Genomic DNA, 22,598 nt, shown 5'->3' with positions numbered 1-22,598 from the left:
ACTGCAGTTGTAGCATTTTAAGTGTAGACATAGGCACTTTTAGGGTATGTGGGTTTAGCTTACTCCACTTACATGAAACCACACAAAGGCATTCTTCATTTGAAATACCTATTGCACTTTAAATTCGCTCCCTAGCTTATTTTGCAATAGCTTCCCCATGTAGACAAACCCCTAGTTAATACTTCACAAATTCATAATGGGGGAACAGAATGTTACATGGGTCCTCTATTCAGATTCCCTTGCGGCCCAGGGAATAAAACATGCTGCCCCCTTGCATGGATCTGGCCAAATCTATGCCAGTTCTAAGAAGCAGAGTCTGCTCTCTTCTTTGAAAAGAAAGTTACAGCTTCATCTCAATTGGGACATATCCAGAACTGCTATAACAGCGCAAATGAAAAGGGTACTATTTATCACTTCACAGCCTGCAAGACATTCACTTTGTGCAAAATCTCAGCTTTCATTTCAGAAAGAAGTTTCTAGCGATCACTAGAAAGAAAACCTTCCAAATGTGAACAGAGGGTAAATGGACACAAGGCTGCCTTCCTGAGTCTGCAGCCAGCCTGAAACAATGGCTCACAGAGGTGTGAACACCTCTGTCCCCTATTAATCTCACTGGAGTGAGAATTAAAACAACCCTTTAGGGTCAACATTAACGTTCATCATTGCTGATCACTTTAATGGATGGAATGGGTGGGAAAAAGCCCCAGGTGCTGAGAAATTAGGAATTGCTGTGAGGAAAGAAATGCAGAGGGAAGAAAGGAGAGAATGAAAAGGAAGAGGGAGAGAAAGAGAAATGAAGGTGAAAAGGAAAAGTGGGTGGTGGTCCCAGGAGGGGGCCACATGCTTTCCCACTGAGTGATACCAAATGTGAAAACAAAGTACTTAATAAAGAATAGTAATTAATAAGTTGAGTTACTGTAAAATTCTATATTTGATCTTTGTAAAAATTTTCCATTGACATCGATGGGAGCATGTTATCCTAAATATATACTCTGGCCCATGATTCATGCCTAAAAATGGAATTTGGCCTTCGCTGATTGACACCTGAAAATCTTGTGACATTTTAGATGCCATGGCATGGTCGCAACTGTAATATGAACGATATTCACACTCAAGCTAGAGGGAAATGCTAGGAGGCAAATACAGTGGGTGCCACTTAATAGGAATCCTGATATTATCAACTTCCAGTGGGTAGCAACATTTTCTTATTAAAGTCAGTGGGGTGGGATTAGATTTGGATATTGGCAACAGCATGCGGCTGACAACTTTTTGATGTGCCTCCCCTATCTGCAATCCTGCAACCCTGCCTGTGGCTGGGAGGGGAGACTGCTGGCAGGGCAGCAGCGGGAAGGTTTGCAGGGCTGCAAGAACTGGGACATGCCAAGCCCAGCCTCCTCTACTGTACAGCCCCGCAACCCCCAAATGGAAAGCCCCAGCATCTGGGCTGCATCCCCCCTGCTACCCTGCATGTAGCTGCCCCTCCCAGACGCAGGCAGGTTGTGGCCAGGCAGGGAGAGGTACCACACATGTCCTAGTACTTCATTCCCTGGCTGCACCCCTACAGATTTACTTTCTGCTTATTAGCAACCTTTGGATAATAGCAACTTTTTACTGGGAACTGAGAGGTTGCTAACAAGCGGAATCCATGGCAGGAGGGAAAGAGAAGGGTAAAAGACTCAGAAAATCTGAAGACCAAAGTCTTCAGTGGGAACAAATATCTTTCTTGACTATTCTATAGCACTGTATCGATAAGGTGCAGGAATAATACAAACAGCTAGTGATACAGCAGAAGCAAGGTACTATCACAAAGTACGTTGCATATGGCATGAAATATGCCTTCTATTCGGGGCTATTACGTTATAACTAGCATAATGAGAAGTGTCATTGGTTCCACCCACTACTGTGTTTTTCCAGGGGTCACTCATTCAATGCAGTGGTCATGAGTGCTCTACATCTCTAATGTAGTTTTGATAGCAAAGAAAATCGCCTGCATGCCATCTTGGCTACAAGAATAAGAAAGGTGCATTCAGATAATCAGTATTTCTTGGGGCATCTGATCCAGAAAGAGGGAAATCCCAGCAATGAGCAAATCTCTTTGGTCTGAAAATCCAGTTTAAAATCTCACAAGTTCAGGCTTTCTGGCAAAATTTCCTTGCTTCAGGGTTTCAGCCAGTCTGAAAAACAGCAAGGACAGGCTCTTCTTGTGGTATGTTACCAGTCATAACTCTGTACATATCTGTACTAGCAAGTTCCCTCCACAAACATACATCATATTCAGCTGACCTACTCTGTGAAGGGTAGGGCAGCAAATTAAAATAATGCCTCGTTTCTTCTTTTCACCTTAATCCTTTTACCACATCACTGCAAAGCTTCAGCCGCATCCTCAGCCAGACACAGAGACAAAGAAGTGTGCAGTTCACAGCTCACTATGATGCGAAGCAAGAGCACCGCCATTTGGTTAAATAAGGTTACTGTCAAAGGCTCTGCCATATATTTACTAGCTCTGGTTGAACAGTATCGTTATCACAGAACTGACCATAACATAGAAATGGGTAACACATTTGTAAGACCACGTTTCAATGCTGTTACTACGTAAATGTTCAAAATGTCCCTTTTCAAAAATCGCACTTCATTAAAACAAAAATACATTTTAATTTTTCTGTCAAGTTTTCACTGACTGACTCTTGAAGGAAGTACCAATGAATATTCCCAAGAACAGGATGCAAAAGCTACGTCTCTCTTCCATTCTTTCAACGTAGAGCATTCTTTGAACTTCACATTTACATCACTAGGCAATACCACCACTATTTTGGTTTATCTTCTACTATGCAGTGGGCTAGTGGACGTTGTGTTGCATCACCGAATCATAGGACTGGAGGGACCTTGAGAGGTCATCCAATCCAGTCCCCTGCACTCATGGCAGGACTAAATATTATCTAGACCACCCCAGACAGGTGTTTGTCCAACCTGCTGTTAAAAATCTCCAATGATGGAGATTCCACATCCCTAAGCAATTTATTCCAGTGCTTAACCACCTGACAGTTAGGAAGTTTTTCCTAATGTCCAATCTAAACCTCCCTTGCTGCAATTAAAGCCTATTGCTTCTTGTCCTACCCTCAGAGGTTAAGAAAAACAAATTTTCTTCCTCCTTGCAACAACCTTTTACATAACAGTTTTCAAGTATCATGCCCCTCTCAGTCTTCTCTTTTCCAGATTAAACCAACCCAATTTTTTCCATCTTCCCTCATAGGTCGTGTTTTCTAGACCTTTAAATCATTTCTGTTGCTCTTCTCTGGACTCTCCAATTTGTCCACATCCTTCCTGAAATGTGGCACCCAGAACTGGACACAATACTCCAGTTGAGGCCTAATCAGAGCAGAGTAGAGCGGAAGAATTACTTCTCGTGTCTTGCTTACAACACTCCTGCTAATACATCCCAGAAGAATATTTGCTTTTTTTTTTTTGCAACAGCTTGTGGTCCACTATGACCCCCCCGATCACTTTCCACAGTACTCCTTCCTAGGCAGACATTTCATCATGTGATGAATCAAACTAAGTATTATGCAATAGCTGTAAGTAGTCTTCGAAAAGCTAATACTGAAACACAAGCAGACATCACAAGGCAATTTATACGAGGGACAGGATCTTACATCTATGAGTCTCAGAGCACTTTATAACAGGGGGAAAGGCTTCAGACTGAAGAAAAAGCATGGAGCATATAGAATCATTTGCTGTCCCAGACTTCTGAAAACGAGACGAGAACATTATTTTTTGAGTTACAAACTTGTCCAGAGATTTGGGAGTTTCAATTTTCCACTCCAGTCAATATCTAATGATTTACTGCTTTTCTGGCTGGAGTTCTTACTGAAAGCTAATGACAGATTGATGCATGTTGTTCCATTCTCACTACAGTGAGAGCAGTCATGATCCCAACTGCTCTGAAAGATTGTCACATTTCCCCAGTTCAAGAACACATGAGAAGTTTAGCCCATTGGAGTAGTCTATATGTAATTTAAAAAAAAAAAAAATTGTTGAAAATATCTCATCTTTCCTTTTTTTTTTTTTAAAGTCAATTATTGTTTAAGGAGCTTTAGCAAGTAACTGCTTCTATTGCTAAAGAACTCCTTCAGTAGATATAGTTGAATTTACAAACTTTCTACAGGGTACAATGTCTTGAGGCATTTTTCAGGAATATATGAAAATGTTTCCTTCTTCTTGTGAATGGCTGTGATGGGAAAAAAGCAGGGGACCTGAAGTTCCCAGTCCATTTTAAATATTATCCTGCAAATTCACATCAGAAACAGGAAAAGCATCAACTGAATAGATTTCTCCCTTCAAACACTCAATTGCTTCTTCGTTCTTCAGTTTTTTAAACTCCTGGTAGTGGACCTTAGTGGAGAGGAGAGGAAAGGAAAGGATGCATTAGTTCTGCTGCTAAATAACAAACTCACATTGTCTTGTGAACCAGCACACTTAGTAAAGGGAAACAGATATAGAGAATCCCTGCATTCCAGAAAGTGATCAGTTCAGATCAGCAATTCCACATGAAAACTGTCAATATCTGATCAAATTCATAGACTTAAGATCAGAAGGGACCATTATGGTCATCTAGTCTGACCTCCTGCACAATGTAGACCACAGAATCTCACCCACCCACTCCTGTAACAACCCCCTAACCTATGTCTGAGTTACTGAAGTCCTCAAATCATGGTTTAAAGACCTCAAGGTGCAGAGAATCCTCCAGCAAGTGACCCATGCCCCACACTGCAGAGAAAGGTGAAAAACCTCGAGGGCCTCTGCCAATCTTCCCTGGAGGAAAATTCCTTCCCAACCCCAAATATGGTGATCAGTTAAATCCTGAGCATGTGGGCAAGACTCACCAGCCATCACCCAGGAAAGAATTCTCTGTAGTAACTCAGATCCCATCCCATCTAACATCCCATCACAGACCATTGGGCCTATTTACCTGCTAATAATCAAAGATCAATTAATTGCCAAAATTAGGCTATCCCACCATGCAAAGTTCTGAATTATGGTGGATTATGGTATAGGGATCAAACTCCACTTGGACATAGTTTACCATAGTGGAGTCGTAGAATATCAGGGTTGGAAGGGACCTCGGGAGGTCATCTAGTCCAACCCCCTGCTCAAAGGAGGACCAATCCCGAGACAGATTTTTGCCCCGGATCCCTAAACGGCACCCTCAAGGATTGAACTCACAACCCTCGGTTTGGCAGGCCAATGCTCAAACCACTGAGCTATTTGCCCAACACTGTAGACTACTATCACTGATCAAGGAGTTTTTCCAACAGTGTCAATTTAGGTTAAGCTCACCACTCCTAGTACTCTGTTCTTCACCCATCATACATGTCACCATACTGATAAGACCTGGATTTAGGCTTCTTACCAGTATCACATGATAGCCCAGCGCTTTCAGATGTCTCATTTTCATTGCCAACTTGCCTCGGGGGTGTCTTGTGCCAAAACAGAAAGCAGACGGAGGAGCACAGAGAACAGCCACTCTAAAGCCAAACACAGTAATAATTTCTTAGGGAGCTGGCAAACCGCTTTATGCTGGTGCAGTTTAAGTATTCTTCACAGTTAACTGTTCAGAGAATGCCTTTAATATTAAGGAATAGCACTGCTGTGTTTGTTTATTGCTAATATTTTTGTCCATTTCTAATTTAATCATTCTTTTGCTTCTCTGGACTTAAGCAACTTAAACCCCTCTCTCCTGCAATGCGTTTTATCTAGGTGCTGAGGGCTGCCCATACAGTTCTTATGGCAAAGATTGAATTCCTGGGAGGGGTGGGGGCCTCTTCAATCTAGCAGACAAAGGTATAACAAGATCCAATGGCTGGAAGTTGAAGCTAGACAAATTCAGACTGGAAATAATGTGTAATGTTTTAACGGTGAGGGCAATTAACCATTGGAACAATTTACCAAGAGTCACGGTGGATTCTCCATCACTGGCCATTTTTAAATCAAGACTGGCTGTTTTTCTAAGAGACATGCTCTAGTTCAAACAGGAGTTAATTCAGGGAAGTTCTATGACCTGTGTTAGGCAGGATGTCAGACTAGAGGATCAAAGTGATCCCCCCTTCTGGCGTTATAACTTAGGAGACCTTTATGAGGGCAGATTATCCCACATCTACCCACTGTGGAGGTTCTTGCACCTGTGTCTGAAGCATCCAGTGCTGGCCCCTGTTGGAGGCAAGATACTGGACTAGGCCCTGGTCTGATTCAGAATGGCAATTCTTATGCTCCTGTGAGAGTGAATTACTTGCTCTGCAGATCAGTGAGCCAGAGAGGCAACAGGAAGAGCCTCACATAAAGGCCTGATAAAGAAAACTTGTAACCAAATAAAGGTACCTTTGAACATCTGGAGCATCAGCAGGATCATCTACTTCAGTTACTGGAAGCGCTTTTTTTCTGTTTGCATCCATTTTGATTTCAAAATCTGAAAGAAAAACAGTCAAATATTAAATGCCACAAGAGGCTTTGACCATTCCAATATAATTCATGGAGTCAATGGAAAAGAAACAGCTATAATTATTGCATTTGTGTGACAGTTTGGACAATATACTGCTCTTCCTTTAAGAGCAACAAATAGATTCAGTTGGCACCTTGACACAGTCAGAAAAGGTGCTTGTTATCGCAAATCAGATACAGTATGCGTAGGTGTATCAGTTCAGGATTTAAAGAAAAAAAATTCTGACCAGGTTGCTATGAAATCTCAGACAAATCCATACATATTCCCTTGTCCTTTTATCATTGAGTTTGATAAATTTAGGAATAAAAATACCAGAAGTATTACAAGTGAATCAGGCAATGATAGCTTGCAAATGATATAAATCATAGAAGTATAAACCCTGCATACAAAAGAAACCATACACCAGGGAACTTTACTAAATTTATAAATGGTCTCTCAATGAAGGTTAGATCCTGTTGTTTAAATCAAAGAAAAAGGAAAACTGTTCCACAGCTAAAACAACCACCTTGAAGTTTCATATTTTGCCATTTTATATTGTTTCTTTAATCCAAAGATTAAAAAAAATAGGTTAGCATTAAAAGGTCAGTGTTGTTTAATATAGTTATGGCCTATTGGGTTTATGTAGGATTAGTTGCCTCAAAAGCCACATTTTAACCACAAAGCCCAATGCAATTTTACAAACCAGAGCAGTAACAATATTTTAGTCAACTGTCCAACTATTTTAACGTGAATGTCATAGAAAATACAACCATAAAGGCACAGTTGTCAAACAGACCTTATCACCAGAGATTTAAATTTTAAACCCCTTGTATTATAGGTAATAGTTGCCAATCCATTTCTTTACCACTATAAATCAAAATTCAAAGGCACATGACAATGAACTGGTCCCATACCAATGTTGTAATCATGTGGCAGTTGGATGTTTTGCTGAAACATACGCTCATCTCCCAGAAGTTTCAGCAGAGCCTCACGAACCTCAGGGAGATCAGAAACCAAAGGTGAGGAGGGTTTCTTTATAAACATAGTTGCTGGCTTAGTGAATGAAGGAGGACTATCAAGTTCCAGACACATGTTCACACAGTGCAGCATCATTTCATTCTGTTCCTTGTTAAGGCCATCTGAAAAAAGGACAGAAATGTAGCATTAGAGTGGATTCGTTATATTTATATGGTATCATTTTATGTCATGAAATCCACAATTTCACTGGCTACTATTTGCAGTACGAACAGATTTCAGTTTTGCTGAGCAGTAGATTAATTCCAAATTAGGCATAATAAAACTAATTGTTTCTTGAAAAGATGCCATCAAGACACTGTTAAAACCTTCTTGTTCTACATAGCTATCCAAGAAATTTAGAAGACACATTACTGTAGAATCAACCCCCTGGTGAGGTAGAGCAATGCTATTATTCCCACTGTACAGATGGAGAACTGAGGCACGGAGAGGCTAAGAGACTTATCCAAGGTCACTGAGGAAGTCTGTGACAGAGCAGGGAGTTGAACCCCAGGGCTTCCAGGCTCTAGGTTACCACCCTAACCACTGGACAATCCACTCTTGAAAGTCTGAAATCTGTTCATTTACTCACTTTTTCCCCTCTATTGTGCACAGCTACACACATTACCCTGTTACAGCAGGGTTACTAATAAGTTGAAAGACATTTATTCACACATGGAGGTTGTTCTTAAAAAACAAACAAAAAACCCAAATACTTTAATGGATATTGATAAAACACAAGAAGTTAAGTCACATTTTGGATGTCACTTTCAGAGCGTGCTTTAACAGTACCAAACTACAGAGCTGGGCAACATTTTTCAGCTGAATGGCAAATTCTCTGATAAAATGCAGGTTTTGGGGTGAGTGAAACTATCTGCAAGTTTGGATCAAATTCAGCAAATAGTTTCAGACAAATTAAATGAGGGGAAAAAATTGTGGAAATGTTTTTTCAAAACTATGTGCAAACATTTCATTTTACCTGAATGGAATTTTTTCGTTTCAGTGGGAAAAGCCCCCATCCCCCCGCCAAAAAAAAAAATTCAATTCAAAATAAACTGATATTCCCCCCCTTTTGATTCATCCAGCGAATGGAAGAGTCAATTATTCACTCGGCTGTACTGAATTATTCAGGTTCCAAGTAGACAGACTATTTTGTTGAAGTGTAGGGACTAACAGAACTTCCCAAAGTATACACAATCTGCAAGCAACAAATACACTTACACCCTGAATCAGTGCCAAACTAAGCAATTAGCTGTAGAGAATTATAACACGAAGCTGAACGACTACCTTGAACCATTTCAGTTAGGGTCTTTCATCCTAAAGCAAAACAGCCAAGCAACTTCTAACAACTAGTTGTATTTTGAGCTAAAAACTTTGATTTAGCTGAAAAACATACATCACTTGGGTTAATTTTTTTTTAAATGTTCTTGGAAAATCTTGAATGCTTATCACAGAAGAAAGAATCCACAATTTGTTCACATCTGACTTTCTACAACAAATCTTGCATTTACATACATAGGCACACAGTTACCTAGGAAACACTTCCCTCATTACTGAAGTGTCTTATCTGAAAATGGTACCTCCAAAACAACCCTCCCCACCGCCATGATGAGGGCATTGGTTCAGTGCCAAGTCTGAGGACAGAGTCTCCTGAATCACTAACAAGTAACAACTTGCAGAACTCAGGTTTTTTTATTTCATATCTAATATTAACCTGTCTGCCCAACTTAGCTTGTGAGCTTCAATGCAACCACACCCTAAGGAGTGATTGTGTTGAAGCTACTACTACTCTTATCTACACACTACTCTGAATTCAGTGGCATAGCACATATTAATACATTAATGACTGACCTGATTTTAGTAACTCATTGAGGTTGTCTTCTTGCAGGAGCTGACTAAGTGCAGGCTGTGGCAAATACTCTAAAATGCAAAATGAATACACTGCCTTCAGCAGATCCACATTAGAAATCCTGGTGAGGTACTTATTCACGGCACCATTGAGAGACTCCAGGAACCTTCAAAAGAAAGAGAGACATCTTTACTTACTAATTTATAAATAAACTCAGACTTTCCTGAAAAAATCTCTATAAAATATAAATCAGTACTTTTGAAATAAAACCCTAGACATTCCAATTTACTTGGATAACCAGAACCCAAGTCCAGCACCTAAGCTTGCTGCTAGCTACAACCTGTTCACCACTTTTATCAGTCTATCACTTAAGTGATGGGCACCCATTCTCTATTACATCTTGTGCATTCTCTATTACATTGCTTTACTGTTTGGAAAAAATGTATATCTGCCTCTTTTTTTTTTTTAAATAATAGTGACAGGTATAGCAAGTTTATCTCACAGATTAGTAAAACAGGACCAAGTGAGAATTATTTCACAACTGGAATCCAAGATCAGTAGCAAGTACTCTTTCGTGTGCCTGTTCAGACACCCACATAACAACTATGTAATTTAATACAACGCTTTCTAAGCCAGAACCTACTCCTGATTTTGACATTTGGGAACATGGTTGAGAAGCGAATACACGCGGAGAACACATAGAAGATCCTTCAGGTTCAGGGATTCAGGATGACTTGTCACCTTCTCAGCCAAAATATCCATCAGCTCAACAGGTCGAAAGCGAAGTCCCTCGAAGGCAGACAAAAACAGGACAATCTAAAACGTTAAAAAAAAAGTATATGAATAAAAACCATTTTTCAGGCTAAAACACAAATTAAAACTAGAGTAAGAGTCTCAATATGGAAATTTACTTAATTGTCTGGTGTTATAGCATCAGAGAAGTTTTTTAAAATGAAAATAAACTTTTGAAATTGTAATATTTTATTATGAGCATGACTAACAGCATTATTTATTACCATACTGCAATAAATAGGAGAACAATGGACTGTTGAACTCCCAAATACTTATTAAAATATTTAAACTAATATTGTCTCATTGTTTCCCTCTGATTCACCATCTGTATGTCTGTATCCTTCTGTTGTTTCTTGTCTTACACTTAGATTGGAAGCTCTTTGGGGCAGGGACTGCCTTTTGGTTCTGTGTTTGTCTAGTGCTGAGCACAAGGGTTCAGGTCCATGATGAGGGCTTGTTGGTGCTACACTAACACAAATAAAACAACAGCCAATGTACCAGTTTTACTGAAGATTTCCCCTCAACCAATCTGTATAAATACACCGTGTTGTTTCAAAGATATACATCAAGAAAAAGAAGTTTGAAACTGACACATTTTTCAGCCATGGACCAATTTCTACCAAGTTATTCCTATTAAACTTTCATGAAAAGAAACCAGAGAAAAACTGAGTTGTTTTTTGTGCCCTTTGAATTTTCTAACATTATGTAGTTGCTCTACGTGTAGAGCAAAACTGGAATATATGCCCAATTTTAAGCCCATTTCAGAATGCAAACTGAAGTACTGAGTCGTAACTAGCAACTCTATAAATTGTGTTTGTGTGCACCTGGGCACAGCTGAGTATTGGCAGTTCTAGTGGTGTCACCTGGGCACAGCTGAGTATTGGCAGTTCTAGTGGTGTCACTTGTGGTCACTACCTCACCTGTTTAGTGTCCCACATGTAGATGGCTGAAGTCACGTAGTTTGCTATTGCCGAATACAGAACTACATTGCGGTACCGGAGGATGCTGCATGATTTCAGAACACGGATTAGCTGCCAAAATGGAATACCAGGGATACTCTCTGTAACAGAGGAACAAAAAAAAGTAACAGTGACTGTGAGCTGCGCGTTGTGGGATATGACTGGGGCCAGCAGGGTGTGCTGTGAAAAATCAGATGGGGAGCCATGGAAAAGACTGGGACTGGCTGGGCAAAGGAGACCGGGATGAAAAGTTTGGGGATACAGACTGGGACTTTGACTAGGAGCCTAGAGGGGGATGTTGGGACTAATTGGGCAAGGAGACTGGAACTAGGATGAGAACCCTGAGGAGTGGAGACAGACTGGTTTGGTGAGGAGAACAAGACTGGTACAAGGAGGTGAGGTTGGGGGAAGAGACATGGCTGGGACAAGGCAGAAGGGACGAAGCTTGAGAAGAATGGGCAGAAAAGTCTGTGCCCACCAGAGAACAGTCCCCTCCAGAGCCTGGAATGGAACCCAAACATCCTGAGTCTTACCATTCCTCTGCCTATGGGTTTCACAGCTATTTGCAGACAGCAATATGTCTCATCCCCCTGTAGTGCTGGTCCATATTGAGGATCACCAACTATTATTACTATAAATTACTCCCTTTGAAGTAGAGGGAGAGGTGTATGAGCTGGATCTAAAGCAGTGGTTTTCAATCTTTTTTCATTTGTGGACTTATAAAAACATTTTTGAATGGAGATTTCCCTTTGGAAATCTTAGACATAGTCTGTGGACCCCCTGTGCGCAGACCACAGGTTGAAAACCACTTGTCTAAATGTTTCAGTCCTGGTGATGACCTTTATGTGGGCATCAGTATGATACCACAGGATGGAATGTGGTTTTTTTTAAGTTTGCTTTTAAAACCCTAGGAAATTATATGTATGGATGCACATGCACACACAAACCCCAAAATAATTTGTATTAAAAGAAAAGTAGCAAGGCTGCAATGTCGAACACTCAAAAGTTAGGCAATGCAAGAATTAAGGCTTCCTGTGTAACCTTAATTCCGTTCCCCATATGCATTATGATACAGTCTGTAATTTCATGATCACATTCTATTTTTTTCCACAAGACCTGTGCCTCGTTCAGTGCACAGGACAGACGTGATCAGGGGATCATCAGGGTTGCATAATGAAGGAGGCTGTCGTCTAGCCCCTGCTTCATTTGTTGCAGTAGTTGGAAGGTGTATATTGAATGAGACAGATGGCTGCAGAAATAGGAAGGATGTTCTCATGGTTAAGGCTACTTGAATGTCATCCTGGATTCTATCCTTGCCAAGCTTTGTCTTCTATCCTTCGATCCTATGTAATGCTGGGCAAATCACTTAGCCCAACGTGTTCCTTATTTTCTGGGTGCCCAGGTTGAGACCCTGGAATCTGATTTGCAGAACTGCTGAGCACTCACAGCTTCAAGTTAAATCAAGAGGAGCTGTGCTTCAAACATATAAAGTGCCAAATAACACTAAGTGCGCTGAAAAAAAATCAGGTCCAGTGCATTTCAGATTGGGAACTCAAAATTAGTGCACACTTCTGACCTTAATATCTGTGTGCTTCAGTTCAGCATATTTAAAATGCAGATACCACCACCTCACTCTTCGGTGTTATGAAAATAAATCCGTATTTGTGAAGCACTCAGATATTATAGCGATAAATGCCACAGAAAAACAAATTAGGAAATAAATAATTCTGTCTTCAGATCAGGATTAGAATCAGGTGCAGTAAATAAGACCTATGGCTGTATGCTAAACAAAGTATTCAATAGCTTCATACTAGGAATACCATCCATCCTGTACATTAATGAAGCAGGGATCCCGTGGGAGAAAATAGTTTGTTGCCATATCATAAGGTGTATGCACAAGGAGACCAAATTAAGGCTGCACATGAACCTGAACTTTGACATTTCCTACCTTTTGAGGGCTTGACTTTGCAACATTAATGTTTTTTTACCATAGTTTTGGATGCAAGAGTATATATCAAGAGATAATGTTCAATTATGTCTACAATACTTATTGCAAGGGTCTGAGTAAAGGTCAGAGTATTAACCTTCATTTTAAGTTCCTTTGGGCTCGACTGAGCCATCATTTATGAAGCAGAACTCAATAATGAAATTCACTTAATCAGTGAACATATCCCCTTCTGCTTACTCCCTAAACACAGAGCTGTCAATTCATACTATTAGATGCAAATTTCCAGTTCAGAAACAGTTTTAAAAGCACTTCTGAAACCACTAATTTTACTTGCTGGTCTTTAGTTAGCATTTTCTCTATTTATAGAATTTGGGGAAAAGAAAACAGAATTTTAACTTCAGAGCTATGAAGAGTGCCATTATAATCCACGGAGAGGACATTTCATGGTATTAATGAGGGCAGAGACCATAAAAACTACTTTCTTTGATCATCCACCAGTCCTCCAAAATTTTTTGTACTGCATTTTGTCTGATGGATCTGTATTGTTAGACTACAAAACAATCATGTTTTGTGGGCTTAAAAGGAAATTGGAATAAGACATTTTCATTAGGAAGAGTCAGAGTAAAGGAGAGGGGAAGTTTAAAAATTCACTTTAAACTCACCGATGATTTTGTTACTCGAGGCATCTAGGATTGGCATGGAGCAGTAACTCATCGCAGCCAGAGCACTAAACATGTGTTGAGCATTCAGAGGAGTCAAGTGGTCCAGCTCTTTCAAAACTCTATCCTAAAATGAATTCAATTTGATTAGACTCTTCATTCTTGGCATTGGCAGTCCAAATTATCTCTGCCGAAGAATGAAGTGAGTTGGGGAGATCAAAACTACTCCAATCCCGTAACCTCACCAGATTTGCACTGAAGAAAGGGTTGGAAGCAGTGGAAGGAGCTTAAAATAACTCCTTCCAATCGCTTTTCTTATAGAAACAACTACAGCTATTCTAATGTTTAGTGCGAGCTGTCCTTAAAAAGTTCTCACGTGCTCCTGTTTCTTTCTTGAATCAAATCAATACAAGAGGACCTTATAATATTTATTCTTGGTTACTATGTATATAGTTTTCCTACCAGTGCTTGAAAGAATGGTGGTTTACTAATTAGCATGGATGGCATATTTACCAATATTGCACAGTCAGGATGATATCTAGTCTTTGCCATGTGCAAGAGCTCTAAGTTATTCTAAATCCTTAGTAAATGACTCACTATTTTCTACTGCCCTTTGTGATACACCTTTGGCAGATGTACACTAAATTAAACAAGATTTAAAAAACTGGTGAAGCTATAGTGGGCCCACTTCTGATATCACTTAAGCCACAGTAAATCAGGAGTGACTGTTTGCATAGTTAGGATTATACTGACGCAACCATCAGCAAAAATTAGGCCCACTAATTTCAGTTTCACCAGCTCTTAAAATAGTTTCACCCAGTACATTCTCAAAGACACAAAGGGCAATGAAAAAAATGCATCAGTAATAGACAGAAAATGTCAAAACAATGTTTAAAAATACTATATCAACCCCAGCTCCTTTCACTGGAATCAGAAAACATTTTAAGAATCTCATTCTATTGGGACTAGGCAGATTCATAAATTCAAGGACTTGAAGGGACCTCGAGAGGTCATCGAGTCCAGTCCCCTGCCCTCATGGCAGGACCAAATACTGTCTAGACCATCCCTGATAGACATTTATCTAACCTACTCTTAAATATCTCCAGAGATGGAGATTCCACAACCTCCCTAGGCAATTTATTCCAGTGTTTAACCACCCTGACAGTTAGGAAGTTTTTCCTAATGTCCAACCTAAACCTCCCTTGCTGCAGTTTAAGCCCATAGCCTCTAAGGATAGAACAAGAAGCAAAAGGTGAACAAGTTTTCTCCCTCCTCCTAATGACACCCTTTTAGATAAGCCTGAGAATTTTTTCAGGTTTCTCTTTTCCAAATTAAACAAACCCAATTCTTTCAGCCTTCCTTCGTAGGTCATGTTCTCAAGACCTTTAATCATTCTTGTTGCTCTTCTCTGGACCCTCTCCAATTTCTCCACATCTTTCTTGAAATGCGGTGCCCAGAACTGGACACAATACTCCAGTTGAGGCCTAACCAGCGCAGAGTAGAGTGGAAGAATGACTTCTCGTGTCTTGCTCACAACACACCTGTTAATGCATCCCAGAATCACGTTTGCTTTTTTTGCCACAGCATCACACTGTTGACTCATATTTAGCTTGTGGTCCACTATAACCCCTAGATCCCTTTCTGCCGTACTCCTTCCTAGACAGTCTCTTCCCATTCTGTATCCGTGAAACTGATTGTTCCTTCCTAAGTGGAGCACTTTGCATTTGTCTTTGTTAGTCTGAGGAAAACAGGAAAGTTTATTTCTCCAATTTGTCCAGATCATTTTGAATTATGACCCTATCCTCCAAAGCAGTTGCAATCCCTCCCAGTTTGGTATCATCTGCAAACTTAATAAGCGTACTTTCTATGCCAATATCTAAGTCATTGATGAAGATATTGAACAGAGCCAGTCCCAAAACAGACCCCTGCGGAACCCCACTTGTTATACCTTTCCAGCAGGATTGGGATGTAGTTACTTGCCTCTCAATAGCATGAATAGCATAGAAAGCCCTGTTACAATGAAGCTCACGGATAGCACCTTATCTTTTATGCTACCAATTTCTTACATAAACAACTTGTTTCTTACATAAACAACTCCACGCTTTCTATCCCTATGCATGGTTTGACCTTCGCACCCTCTACTTATTTAAGTCCCTCCTGCAGACATACCTCTGTTGGGCAGGCTACAGCAAACTTAATTGACATGTGTAGTCATTTAAAAAAAAAAATTGTTTCCCCTTTCTCAAACCACTATTTACTTGCTTACCTGTCCCTGGAGGATGAGCAACTTGGGGAAGTTGCCATTCATTTTCAATGTCTGGAAACTGCTTAGCATACAACAGGTGCTACCATAAACAACTAATAAATAGCAACACAGGAGCAGTAGCTATGCAGGAATAATAGTAGGACCCACCAATGATTTTAATCTTTTACCTCAAATTTCCTTTTGAGAGAGAGTGGGGCATCTTTCCCAAAGCATTTCATCATGCTTTGCAACATAAAAATGTTACTGATCTTTGGAATTCGCTGCTCCACCAGTAACCTGATAAGGAAAAAAATAGAATTGGTTTAAGGAGGCTTGGCCTACACACACAAGTTGCACCAGTAAAGCTCTGCTTATTTTGGCAGGAGCAGGCACACATCTGTCTCCCATGGATGAATCCTGAGTTAAACTGGTGTAGCTCCTCACTCCTCTTCCATACACACAGCCTTCTTTTTTTTTTAAATTAAACTGGCGCAGCTCTATACTGACGTAGTTAAATTGACTTAGTAGCAATGCAGCTATCTCCTGACAATGAAGTAACTACACTGGTGTGAAGTATCAGTAGGACGACTTCTCACTATGTGCCATGATCTGTCCGGCAACCTTTCTAAACTCCACTGCCCAAGCAGTGCAAAGGACCCTGGAATGCCCTCCCACACTGCACCATGCTTACAGTGATACAGAATGCTGCTGTGTGGACACAGTGCTGCAACACTGCAAGATAGACCAATGCAAGGGCAACAGAGTGAACATACTGCAGGGAAACAGAGGTATCAGTTTAACTAAACTGACGTAACTTATCCCAGTGCAATTTCTCTGTGGAGACAAGCCCCCAGTGACCCATGAAATTCAGGAGAGCCTCATATAGGACACAGCAAAGGGGAGCAGATGGAAAGGAGAACAAGTGATACTATGGTCTGTAGGAGAAGAACAGGATCTTAATATAGCAGAAGGCAAAGCATCACAGAGAAAAACTCTGATCTGGTGTATCTGTGGTTGCCATTTTAGCTCAGTAGGAAACAAAATGGCTAAAGAGACCAAAAACCCCAACTCTTTAAACCACTATTTTTTTAATCAAATATCAGAGCACTAGTTTTGGAAATGTCAGTGTCTGTATGGCAGTGGAAGGCTCTGAAATTGATCCACTGAGACTGACATTTCCCTGTGAACAGGCAGGTGTTTGATTAATCAAGATGGAGCCAAAGTCTTCTAAGTGAAAAACAGAGAGGGATAACCTACTTTCCCCCAAACTCCCAGAACTGTGCACCTGAACTTCTAACAGAATATGTTATTTCACCAATGTGCCCATCCTCTTGTAGCTGGAGCTGAAATTGAATTGATACATACAATACAAATCCACCAATATGTTCTGTTAGAAGCTCGGGAACACCAGATCTCTGAAGGGGTGAGCAGATGGGGCTTTGTAGACCGACAATCTGAGCACAAAACCACCACCCATAAACAAGTTATTCTGAAACAAGAATAGATATAATGCTTCTCCCGCCCCTACATTTGAATAGAGGAGGAATACAAGCAAAAATGGTATTCCAACTCAACGGCTTTTCCTATTGAAATCAAGAAGAATAATACCTAGCTGAAACATAGGGCTTTTCACTAATAGATCTCAAAGCACTATACAAAGGAGGGCAGTTTTATCCTCACTTTACAAATGGGGAAACTAAGGTACAGAGAAATGGAGTGGCTTGCCCAAGGTCACCAAGCAGGCCTGTGGCAGAGACCAGGTCTCCTGTGCCCCGGTCCAGTGTTCTAACCTATCTCCACCCTTTCTGCCGAGAATACCAACAATGATGCCAAAGAGAGTTATTTGTTTCAGCTATTAGCTGATGGTAATGACTTGTGCTGATGGTAATGACTTGGGCCCCAATCCTGCTATGAGCTTCTCGGGGTGGACCCTGCACAGAGCTGTCACAGAGTTCAAAGTAGAATTACAGCCACGGTCACTACAGAGTGTGCCTGATTGTCTAAGACCATGTAAAGTTACTTAAAGGTTCAAGTGTCTTCCTGCTTTGGACATTTCTACCATATTTTACATATGAGAACACTGCAGGGATTACTAAAATTTTCTAATGCAATGTATCACTAAATAATCCTCAAGAAAATGCTAAAAATGTAAGACAGAAAATATCAAAGTGTATTTTGGGCAAAAGAGTAAAGATGCTCACTCTCCCTTCATACCGTATTTATTTTCCTCCAACAGAAATAAATGGTCACATGACAAGACTTGTAAGTAAGGAAACCATTTAAAAAAAAAAAAAGTAATTTTCTCACTGTAATCCAGCTTGAAGAGCATCCACATTTCTGCTTTTTTCCATGGTTACCAAGGTGGTTGCCACAACAGAGAGACATCGGTCATCAAATTCATTGAGGCGCTCCTATTAAAGATATATTTTCACAATGTTAGAAAATTCTTAAGACAAAGTGGTGGAATGATCAATTTTTACCAGCTATCTCCCCCGCCCACACAAAGAAAAAGGTCAAGTCACTGGGGCTGATTCTACTTTGACCTACACACTGGTATAATTCTACTGACTTCTGTGGAGTTAACTCCCAATTTCCCCTGAGAAAATGAGAAATCAGGCCTAAAAGAAAAATCGCATTAAGGACAAAAGGAAGAACTTGTGTAATGGACTATACATAGTGTGGATACAAGCTGGCAAATGTCGTAGTGGTCATGTTCAAGATTTCCTCTCTAAAGTGTTTTGTAAACAGTTAACAGCGTTTTTAATGTGCAGGTTCAAGCACATCTGCGGCCCAACCGTGGGCACCCTCCCCCTCCATGTAATAAGTCAGTGCCCTCTTTCCCTCTGAAAGCTGCTTTATTAAAAACACATACAACTCTACGAAGTAGGATGGGTTGGCTAGGTGCAGAGTTAGGAGGAGGAGGAGGTGGTAGAGATGAGGACAGACTAGTTTAAGGGAACGGACAGGGAAGAAACAGGGAGAAGAAGTTGCACACAGCGGTCGGGGGGAGTAGTTGGTGGGAGGCTCTGAAGAAAGTCAAGAAAGAAACTCCCAGGACAGCAGCAGGTCCAGAAATGGAGAAACCCTCACCTAGCACAGCATGAAATAGTCATATGATGCTCAGAGGAAGTCCCCAGTTGCATCAGCAGCTAGGGAAGGTCCTGTAAAAATCCCCAAGATAAGGGAAGCATAATACAGCTAATAGCGGGTAGACCAAAGAAAGCTCCCAGAAGCAGCAGGTAAAGGAACTGGGAGTCCAGGAGGACACTGGCCTCTGCCCTCAAATCAAAATATCAAAAATACCTTTCCTCACAACTGCTCACTCTCAAACCTGCCTCATATCATGTGAGGAGAAAGGAGACGGGGAAAGGAGGGTGGAGGGAGAAAAAAAAAAAAAAAAAGAGTTTTTCTAAGCCTCAAACAGATCTAAAGTTTTGGCACGGCCTGAAGCGCAAGTATTCTTTGAGCACTCTCTCTTTATATGGTGCAGTGTGGGTAGAGGAATGAAAAGAAAGCATGGGCAGAACTCAAACCACAGGCATTCATGTGGAGACCCTCCGAGGCTATAGCCTCTACAACTTGTAAGAGCTGGCGCTGGAATTTTATTCCAATCTTTAAAAGATTCCAATACTTACCTGACAGACCCTCAGCAAAGTCTGAACCAGTCGAGTGTTCTGGGGTACCCCTAGCTTCAGCACAGCATGTAGACTGTATACCAAGTCATCACACCACATGCTCCTGGACTCTTGCATCAGACGCTGACATAGCTGCATAAATGCAGGATGCTCGACCATCAGTTGTTTTTCATAATGCTTCTGGTCTTCGGACAGCTTTTTGGTGAGCATCCACATAGTAGTAAAACAGTTACTACAATGCTTCTCAGAAATAGCAGACTTTGAAACTAGGTCTAATACATCACAGGGAGATGTGCATTTTTTAAGGTCATCAAAGAACTGCTGTGGCTGACTCCTTTCACTCTTCACTACCAGATTCTCTTCAACAACACTTCTATCTTCTTCTAGAGGGTCCACGGCACTAGATGAATTTTGCACATGTTCATCTAATAGAGTCTTTGTAGCATTCTGTTCTTGTGCAGTGGCATCTCCTTTACTATAAACAGGCACCCCCTGAGACAGCAATCGGAGAGATGATTCAAGCCGGCAAGGAGGAACATTTAACAGGAATCCTCTCAGGTTCACACTTTGTATGGCACTCTTATGTCTACTGATCCCTAATGTGTATGTCCTCATTGCAGTTCTAAAGCTGGGACCCAGTTTAGAACCACATACATGCAAATGTCTGATTGTCCTTATCAAATAGCCCACTTTATTGTTCATTTTTGCTACTGTTTTATAAACAGCTTTCAAATGCCAGCTCAGAAGACAGGGCCTTAATCAGATTCAAGCCCACAGAAACAGGCCTTTGGACACCAGGTAAAATGCATTATCTGTGAAATCAATTGAAAATTATAAGATCATTAACAAGCTTTTGGTTTAGAGGTTAAAATACCACATCTACCAACACATCTTTTACAGAGGGAACCTGAAACAGACAGCTCTGGAAACAGTTAATTTTCATTTTTAATCAATTATTAATTAAATGAGTGTCTTCTGCTCCTGACTCCACAATTACACAGGGTCTCATGGTCACAAAACTGTTGCAATTCCACAGTACAATTGAAGAGGGACAGGATTTGAAGAGAAACTGGGCAGACTTAAGCCCTGAACTTGCATCTACACTGGTAAATTGATTTCAGTGGGTCTCCACACACTGGTACAGAGGTCTGTCCTCATGAGTGCACTTACAGGACTGAGTTCAAACTCCGTACCTTCACTTTCCAGATTTCCTTTTCCCCAAGCCTCCCGGAGCCATGCAGCACTCCTGATTTACCAGAAGTGATAAAATTCTGACACTTGCAACAAATTCAGCAGTTAGACAACACAGAGATGGGAGCCTCTAGAAATGCCTGAGACAGATAGAAGATCTATATTATGAGACTAAACAGGACCAAGTAAAAGATAACACCATACATTTAACTATTAAGGGCTTCCTGCACCTTCCTTTGCACAACCCAGGAGCTTCTATCAAAGGTTGCATCCATTTTTGTGGTGCAGACAGAAGTCATGGATCCAGTTAACTCATGGGGAGTCTTGGGTGTTCAAGAAATGTATGATCAAGGCCTGATGTAATCACTTGCATAATAACTACAAAAGTTAAGAGAAATTAAAGCTCACAATTCATGGAACAATCCGATGTACTGGGACCAGACAGGATTCCGTTTCTCTCATGAACAGCACGCCACAAGTGGAAGACACATTTCAGTACAGGCAGTAGAAATCTTCAGGGATTTTACTTTCAGACCTGCAGAATTTCTGAAGGGAGATGGACATTTTTTTTATTTTTCAATCCACTTAAGTCTATTATATTTTAGTGAGGTATAACTGAAGGTATAATTGTAAGCAGAATTCTGTGTATATTAGGGCAGAAAAGGAGTCCATGTTGTAGCCCTTTGTTGTGGAAGACTAACAATTCTGCAGCAACTTCAAGCAAGATATAAATTAAATAATTGGAGATATACCTATCTCCTAGAACTGGGACCTTGAAAGGTCATTGAGTCCAGCCCCCTGCCTTCACTAGCAGGACCAAGTACTCATTTTTGCCCCAGATCCCTAAGTGGCCACCTCAAGAATTGAACCCACAACCCTGGGTTTAGCAGGCCAATGCTCAAACCACTGAGCTATCCCTCCTTCCCCAAATTAAAGATTTGCTGTCATTAAATATGAAAATTAAGAGCAATTAGCATTTTTAATTAAGTTTTGATTTTACACTATTGACAAATTTTTAATCATCAACATGCTAAAAATTGTGCAGAAACAGCAGTTGCATATTAGAAGTTATGTGGTTTTGGCAGACAGATAGCAGTTGAGCATTTAAGTAGCAGGGGTGGCACGTCTCTCTTTTCCATTTGCAGATGCACGCAGAGGGGACTTTTAAGATTAGAGGGAGTCTCCAACCCCAACTTTCATAACCCAGCAACCAGCTGCCCCATTAACTGCATGTTTCTAACACAAGCAGCAGCAGCAGCAGAAGAGTTAGCACCGGTTCCCGTTAAGCAGTTATCTTTAGGTTTCAACCGTTGACCACAGGGCAGATCTCACACATCTCAGAGGTGCAGTTTCTGGCTACCTGCAGACTCAGGCAGACCCCGCTGCTTCGGCTCCGTGCCATTTACAATGCTAAACGCAGGTCACAAGGCTTATAACCTTCCTTAAAAGAAACCTCAGGGCCCGGAGCACCGCGGCACAGCCGGGATGGATCCTGATCGTCACATACCAGCAGAGACACCTGTGAACTCCCCGTGGCTTCCTGGCATGAGCCCACGGGAGCCCCCATGGGGAGCCCCCCCACACACAACGGGCGGGGCAGGGGCAGGGGCAGACCCTCCCCCCGTCACCCGCACTGTGGGGACTCACAAGCCCCCTGGCCCCCGCCGCGGCTGGAGGCAGCCGGTCAATCCCGGGGCCTCTCACTATTCCAGGGCAGCAGCCAGGCTGATTCCCCAGGGGCGACCTCACCAGGCAATGGACCGACCCGGCTACGCCTCATGTGACCGGCCCACGGGAGCCGCCATGATACCTTCCTGACGTGCCCTCTCTACAT

The 22,598-nt window shown here is 41.2% G+C and overlaps 1 protein-coding gene across 4 annotated transcripts; it reads right to left on the bottom strand.

Moving 5' to 3' along the window:
* Positions 1 to 3,611: 3,611 nt before the first annotated feature.
* On the bottom strand, positions 3,612 to 22,584 carry FASTKD2 (FAST kinase domains 2). Of its 4 annotated transcripts, none has more exons than XM_045032571.1 (13): positions 22,514 to 22,584; positions 21,173 to 21,310; positions 19,574 to 20,385; positions 18,246 to 18,349; positions 16,127 to 16,235; positions 13,697 to 13,820; positions 11,048 to 11,187; positions 9,979 to 10,151; positions 9,338 to 9,501; positions 7,387 to 7,611; positions 6,373 to 6,460; positions 5,408 to 5,522; positions 3,612 to 4,389 (listed from the first exon to the last, which is right to left on the bottom strand). In XM_045032571.1, the coding sequence occupies exons 3-13, from the start codon at positions 20,273 to 20,275 to the stop codon at positions 4,270 to 4,272; spliced, it is 2,064 nt and encodes a 687-aa protein (XP_044888506.1). In that variant the 5' UTR covers positions 20,276 to 20,385; positions 21,173 to 21,310; positions 22,514 to 22,584; the 3' UTR covers positions 3,612 to 4,269. The 4 variants fall into 4 exon arrangements, with proteins under 4 accessions (XP_044888506.1, XP_044888508.1, XP_044888507.1 ...); XM_045032573.1 differs by having other exon boundaries at positions 22,530 to 22,583; XM_045032572.1 differs by having other exon boundaries at positions 22,412 to 22,521.
* Between the last annotated feature and the right edge of the window lie 14 nt (positions 22,585 to 22,598).

This window comes from Mauremys mutica, chromosome 10, assembly GCF_020497125.1.
Source record: "Mauremys mutica isolate MM-2020 ecotype Southern chromosome 10, ASM2049712v1, whole genome shotgun sequence".
Taxonomy (NCBI): Eukaryota; Metazoa; Chordata; order Testudines; family Geoemydidae; genus Mauremys; species Mauremys mutica.
The sequence above is the reverse complement of the archived record's forward strand: the minus strand, read 5'-3'. Positions and strand labels throughout refer to the sequence as shown.